General features: G+C 42.0%; 1 protein-coding gene across 1 annotated transcript; it reads left to right on the forward strand.

The window, feature by feature from the left end:
• The first annotated feature begins 2,176 nt into the window (after positions 1-2,176).
• LOC107724680 (gastrula zinc finger protein XlCGF8.2DB-like) lies at positions 2,177-3,261 on the forward strand. Its single transcript, XM_016533690.1, has one exon. The coding sequence runs from the start codon at positions 2,178-2,180 to the stop codon at positions 3,219-3,221; it is 1,044 nt and encodes a 347-aa protein (XP_016389176.1). The 5' UTR covers position 2,177; the 3' UTR covers positions 3,222-3,261.
• The last annotated feature ends 3,853 nt before the right edge of the window (positions 3,262-7,114 follow it).

Genomic DNA, 7,114 nt, shown 5'->3' on the forward strand with positions numbered 1-7,114 from the left:
TGCTAATTCACGCCTGCACGCTAGGTGGCGCCAACCAGCAATGCATTTTTCCTCAGATATGTATCTCGTAAATGGATTTAACATTGTCCGCTGCTCAATATACAGCATTAAATTAAGATAAACAAAGTTCGGTTCTACACCAGACACACAAACTATGTATAATGCTTACAAGAATAGGCTACATCCTAAAACATAATTAGAAGTACAATTATCATCAAGCTACACTTGAAAATTTATTTAATTATTAATGTATTTTCTTACCCACTTTAAACCATCATCGAGTGCTTGTAATAACTTCCGATTGTGATCTATAGTTGATTTTGATTAATAAGCAGACACATGCACTCTCTGTATGTTTAATAACGCTACACTGCTAATATGTCAAACAATTTTTATTGCTACAAAAATACCATGAGCTGCATACAAAACACAGAAAATATATCGTCATAATCATACTATTTGCTTTCATATTTCATGTGTAGAAAAATGTTTGACTCGATTTTTTTTAATACGGAAGATCTAGAGTGAATGTGCTCTGACTCATAACACTCGTGCTCCTGGAAGAAAACGGACGGTGCTCTACAGATCACATAATTCAGTGGACAATTAATAGAAATGTTATTCTTTAAAGAACATGTGAGAATAAATCTGTTCTCTTCTCTTATCCGGGATACTCTTCTTCTGTGTTTGTTTACACTGGTTTTCGAAACGGCGCCACCACTCTCAGCCTTTTGTGCAACAGCAGCTGCTCTGGTCACGTGATCCTAGCTCAAATCTGATTGGACGGCCCGTGTTTTCGCGTTGCGAAATTTAAAAATTAATTTGGACTGGTTCGGGAAAAAAAAAAAACATTCGCGTTTTCGGTGCGCGAATGTTCGCGGTCTATGTGGAAGCATCCATAGAAATCGATTGTTTTATTCCAGCGTGTCATCGTGTCCGACATTTGTTTAGTTTTTTCGCGCTCAGTGTGGAAAGGCCTTAACATACTTGGAACAGTAGGAGATTGTTTGACAGCAGTTGTCGAATTGTTCACTTGGCTTATTTTATGAACGGAAATTTTAGCTTAGCAATAAAATATAAAAACAGCTAGAACAAAAGTTGCTAGGCAACAGAGATGCGCATCTTCAACCTTGAAAAAGAAGTAGCAAAAGCAGAAATTATACGCCGTTAGTAATGCGAACGGTCAATTTGACCGCTTTGTCCATTCAAGGTAGATAGACTCAAAACTCTTGTGTTTTGTAATTTTAATAAATTAACATTGTAAGAAAGAAATATACATGCATTTAAAAAAAAAAAGTCAAGGAATTATAGTTATGTGGGTTTTTATTTCTACAAAGCTATTACATTGCAAAATTTAAAAAGGTCAAAATTACTGCCTTGGTAGTTCTAGTAATAAATGAACATTGTAAGAAAGAAATATACATGCATTTAAAAAAAAAAAGTTTTTCGTCAAAGTTACAAGACATTAAGGAAATATGAGAAGTGAACTATAAATGCCATTTGTGGCTAAAAATCATCGCAACGTTTATAAATGAGACCCCAGGTGTAAATGGAAATGTGTCTCACGCATCTACTTGTCATTCAGTCGACTGAAACGCTTCTTAATTCCAGGTGTAGACAGGGCCTTGGTGTATTTATTCAATAGACCAAACTCATTTACTGCGTAATTCATTGTTTTAATCCATTTACTTTAATGTAGTTCAAACTTTATTCCCTCCTGCTACCCGTCTCCTTTCTCAAACTTTACTTTCTCTATTGCCGCAGCAGCTTATTTCGTCAGAGCCAATGAAGCTCCCCTCTGTCCAATGCTTACACACTGACACAGTCAAATACTTGTCATTCAATCGATTGAAACGCTTCTTAATTCCAGGTGTAGACGGGGCCTTGGTGTATTTATTCAATAGACCAAACTCATTGACTGCGTAATTCATTGTTTTAATCCATTTACTTTAATGTAGTTCAAACTTTATTCCCTCCTGCTACCCGTCTCCTTTCTCAAACTTTACTTTCTCTATTGCCGCAGCAGCTTATTTCATCAGAGCCAATGAAGCTCCCCTCTGTCCAATGCTTACACACTGACACAGTCAAATCTGTTCACGGCCATTCATCAAGACTGCGTGTGAAATTGTGACACTGGGGTTAATTTGTATTTGTCTCTTTTTTTCACCTTAGACTCGATGGCACTGAAAAATAAAAGTCAAGAACTCAATGAAGTTGAAGAGAAAAATCAGTGTGAGATACATCATGATTTCATGACGGGTGAAAAACCCAGACAGACTGAAAAGATTTCCTCACGAAAAAGAGCTCAGAAGACCAAACCTAACAGTTCTAATCGAACACGAAAACAAAACCTTGAAATCCACAAGAGTGTTCACGCTGGAGAGAAGATGTTTATATGTGATCAGTGTGGAAAGAGTTTCTCAGGCACGAAATGCCTTAAAATGCATGCAATAATTCACTCTGCAGAGAGACCTTTCATGTGCCACCAGTGTGGAAAGACTTTCAAATTAAAGAAATACCTTACGACTCACATGAGAGTTCACACAAAAGAGAGGCCTTTCACCTGCAAACAGTGTGGAAAGAGCTTCTCACAAGAAGCACATCTGAACGCTCACTTGAAAGTTCACACTGGAGAGAAGTCGTTCACGTGTGATAAGTGTGGAAATAGGTTCGCACGTAAAAGAGACCTTAATACCCACATGACTCTTCACACAGGAGTGAGACCTTACAACTGCAAAGTGTGTGGGAAGAGTTTCTCATTAAAAGGAAATCTTAAGATTCACATAAGAAGTCACACTGGAGAGAAACCCTTTATATGTGATCAGTGTGGAAAGAGTTTCAGATTTAAAGCAACTCTTAGTTACCACATGACTATTCACTCAAGGGAGAACTGTTTAAATTGTCATCAGTGTGGAAGGAGTTTTACAGACAGAAATGATCTTAAGACTCATGTAACGACTCACACTGGAGAGAAGCCCAACATGTGCCATCACTGTGGAAAGAGTTTCTCAAAGCAATATCACCTTAAGAATCACATTAGAGTTCACACTGGAGAGAAACCTTTCACCTGCAAACAGTGTGGAAAGAGTTTCGCCATTAAAGTAAACCTTGAGACTCACATGAGAGTTCACTCTGGAGAGAAGCCGTTCACCTGCCATCATTGTGGAAAGAGTTTCAAAATTAAACGAAACTTTGACAGTCATGTGAGCCGTCATGTGTAAAATGTATTCTGCCATCACACTTATGCCCTGTCCACACGAACGCGGTTATTTTTAAAACCGCATCTTTTTCTACGCAGTTTGGCCGTTCGTCCACACGCAAACGCAGCTCCAGTTCATCGAAACCGAACATTTTTGAAAACTGCCTGCCAGGGTGAAGATTTTCAAAAACTCCGGTTGCAGTGTTATCGTGTAGACAGCGAAACCAGAGTTTTTGGCTTGTGACGTCGGAGCCTGCGCTGTTATCTCCGCCTACTGGAGACCTTTTCAGGCTTCTGATTGGCCAACATGGCTTTATGGTTGAGATTATATCGCCACCTGTTGGTTTGGCATGCTCTTGACAGTGCTTCATAGCATGCGTTTGCGTTTTCATGTGGACGGAGATTTTTTAAAACGGAAGAAGGAAAAACACTGTTTATAACAATACCCGTGTACGTGTGGACATGGCCTTAGAGAATCATGTGCTTGTGAGACCCTATTGGTGTCGAAGGAGTTTTAAATGACATAAAATTAGTAGTGATTGCAAGACCTGAATTGAGCGTGTCAGATAAGAATAAGGGAGACATACAAAATGTGCAGTTCATGGGGAAAAGCCAGGAAAGAAAATGACTGATGTTTTTTTGTTTGTCTTGTTTTTTCTCAGTGAAGCTTGGCTTCCATCGGAATTAACTGAATATGTCTGCTTTGCTCCACTCACTCTGTGCTGTAAATCATAGGTCTTCAACCATGCTTCCCCCGCGTGTTGCATGAAGCTAGATGAACTAATTCAGAGTAGGTTTAGAGTTGACAAAACCAAGCAATAAGAATAAGGGAGACATACAAAATGTGCAGTTCATGGGGAAAAGCCCTCAGAGGAAAGAAAATGACTGATGTTTTTTTGTTTGTCTTGTTTTTTCTCAGTGAGGCTTGGCTTCCATCGGAATTAACTGAATATGTCTGCTTTGCTCCACTCACTCTGTGCTGTAAATCATAGGTCTTCAACCATGCTTCCCCCGCGTGTTGCATGAAGCTAGATGAACTAATTCAGAGTAGGTTTAGAGTTGACAAAACCAAGCAAATCCAATTTGGTTTAGAGCAGATTCAGCGGGCTCACAACAGTCAATGGGCCTATAAATGTTCTGTCATCTCAGCGTTTGAACCTGATTATGTGATTAACTGGAGCGCAGACACCTGAAAGTCACACGGAACATGGAGAGCGTCATTTTGATTATCTTCTCTGCTGAAGATTAGGAGATATTATTAAAAATGTAATTGTGACATTCTAACTGTTTGCTTTTGTTTTCATGGACTTTTAGTATGTATATCCTTTGTAACCCGTTTTATTTTGTTGTATTTTTCCTGCCAGACATTAGTCCTATGGCTACTCATTAACTAGTCATCTTTGACACTGTGTATTTTAAATCCAGGATCGGGTATTGTTTCTGTTAAGAGCTAGTGTGGTGTTCTACATGTTGTATCGTTGATGCTTTTTTTCTATTGGATTTCCTGAGTTTACTTTTAATAAACGAGTTTACTTTATAATCTTCTTCTGCCTTCATCTTCATTGTACTGAAAATGTTCCTGACCATGAAAAGGAAGATGGAGATCACCTCCATTAATGTTGGTATTTTGCAAGATGGCAGGAACCTGGAGGATTTTGTGGAAGAGTTTGTCACCGTCTGCCACCATGGCACCTGTGACGACCTGATCCTCATGAGCTGCTTTTCCACTGTTGGGCGGGCCAATAGCGTTGCACCTCAAGCCGCAAGCCCAAAATCAAGCTGCGTTTCCACTGTTGGACCAGGGCTACTGCAAAACCTGGCCTTAACACGCCTACCTGAAGCACACAACCACTCAACCTCACTATTTCACCAGCAAGGGGAAAATGAAAAAACATACTACTCTCGCTGTCTTCAGGATCTTCCTAAGATCAGTGTAAATAATGTACGCCGTTTGTGCAAAAAAACAAGCATAGCCCCATCCAGTAAACTGGAGAAATGTTTTAAACTTTATGCCGCTTCGTATATACACTGTTACGAAGGTAAGATAAAGTCAATTTACATTAGCTAGCGTTTAACAGCCTACATAATGTTTAGCATAAATACGTTATTTGTCATTAGAGACTGGTGTCAGGTCGATGGGGAAGAGTGAACCACCACACGTTTGATAGTATGCTAGAGGATTTAGGGTTAACTGTTCTGAAAAACGGTTCATGTGTTCCCATGTTCAAGTGTTATTTTTAATAGTTTAAGAACAGGAAATATATATATATATATATAGGGCCGGAGTGGGACTCATTTTCAGCCCCGAGGTTCATGCCTTAGACCGGCCCACTTTAGTTCACGACTGACTATAGCTATTATAATAATGTAATTAAAACCTCACTATATAAGTCTGCAATGGCATAGAACATGGGCGGGTATATGCAGATGTTGGGGGCGTAACTATTAGTGATCCCGACTGTAACGTCACAGTCTGTGTTATGTTCTGATTCGCCTATTTTTCAGTGGTCTTTTGAATGCACGAGATTTACATAAGAAGGAGGAAACAATGGTGTTTGAGGCTCACGGTATGTCATTTTCATATACAGAACTATTATTATTCAACTATGCCAAGGTAAATACAGTTCCCTTTCGAAAGGGAACTCAACGCTGCGTCCTCTAGAGGGCGCTAGGGGAACGCCTCCAGCGTGACCGGTGTCTGAAGCATGAATGAAAAAACGACAATGAACTTGACATTGGCAGGCGGAAGCCTATGACGTAAGCAAATGAGCGACTGCGGGTATAAAAGGAGCACCTGTGGAATACGTCATCCTCTTTTTTGTCTTCAGGGATCCTTGTTTCTGGTGTGATTTGGTAAGAAAAACGATGTCTGTTGTGAGACGCTTTTAGGAAATGTGCAGATCCGTGTCAGCGCTATCTGACACCAGATGACGCACACGACCTTTGCGTTATGTGTTTGGGCGAAGAGCACGCGCGTTCTGTTCTCGAGGGAACGGAATGCGTTCATTGTGAGCAGTTCTCAGTGAGAAAGCTCCAATCTCGTTTGTCCCTTTTTTCGAGGGAATTGGGACAATCATCTGCCCCCCGCGGCTCGGGTCCTGCCGCTGCTGAGGCAGCGAGGAGACTGAGATCATGGGGATCGCAGATGGAGCTTGCTGACGAGTTCGAGAGAGGGGTTAATCTTTCGCACTCGTCGGCGGCTGCCGAGGGTGAACTGCTGGAAGAGGATGTGTTGTCACTTACATCCTCTGATCCAGCAGGAAGTGCTCTGTTGCAAGGTGAGCAGGATCTGGCTGATCTGGCTGGAGAGGATGTTTCTGAGCCTTCTCAGTCTACCTGCCCCGCGTATGATGAGCTGTTGGAGGTGTTGGAGGTCGCCACTGCGAGGTTAGATCTGCAGTGGAGGCGCGAGAAAGGGGAAATTGTTCGTGGCAGACTGGATGAGCGATTTCTTTCTGGACATAACCGCCCAGCTCCCGTGAGCCTCCCATTCCTTCCAGATCTCCATATTGAGATCGAGAAGGCATGGGATAAACCATATTCAGCCCGCATCCATCAATACCAGCATAAGTAGCATAAGTCTGACATCGAGGGGATGCGTGAGCGCGGATATGCGTCGATGCCCCCTATCGAAGAGACGCTAGAGACGCTTGTCTCGGCTGGGGTGACATCGACGTTGAAGGCTCCAGCCCTGCCATCCAAGCCATTGAAGGAGACTTCGCGCTTGAATGGTAGGGCATACGCGGCAGCAGGTCAGGCTGGTGCTGCTTTGCATACGATGGCAGTATTGCAGGCGTACCAGGCTGATTTGCTGAAAGACCTAGACCAGGGTCAGGGGCTTTCCCCGAGGCGGTGACCGAGCTGCGCCGCACCACAGATCTGGCGCTCAGGGCCACCAAGCAGACAGCTGCCGCG

Source organism: Sinocyclocheilus rhinocerous, unplaced genomic scaffold (assembly GCF_001515625.1).
Source record: "Sinocyclocheilus rhinocerous isolate Xijiao unplaced genomic scaffold, SAMN03320098_v1.1 scaffold2984, whole genome shotgun sequence".
NCBI lineage: Eukaryota > Metazoa > Chordata > Actinopteri > Cypriniformes > Cyprinidae > Sinocyclocheilus > Sinocyclocheilus rhinocerous.

Bases quoted from the DNA above. Each gene is read 5' to 3' on its own strand.
- LOC107724680 (XM_016533690.1), top strand. From the start codon at position 2,178: ATGGCACTGAAAAATAAAAGTCAAGAACTCAATGAAGTTGAAGAGAAA.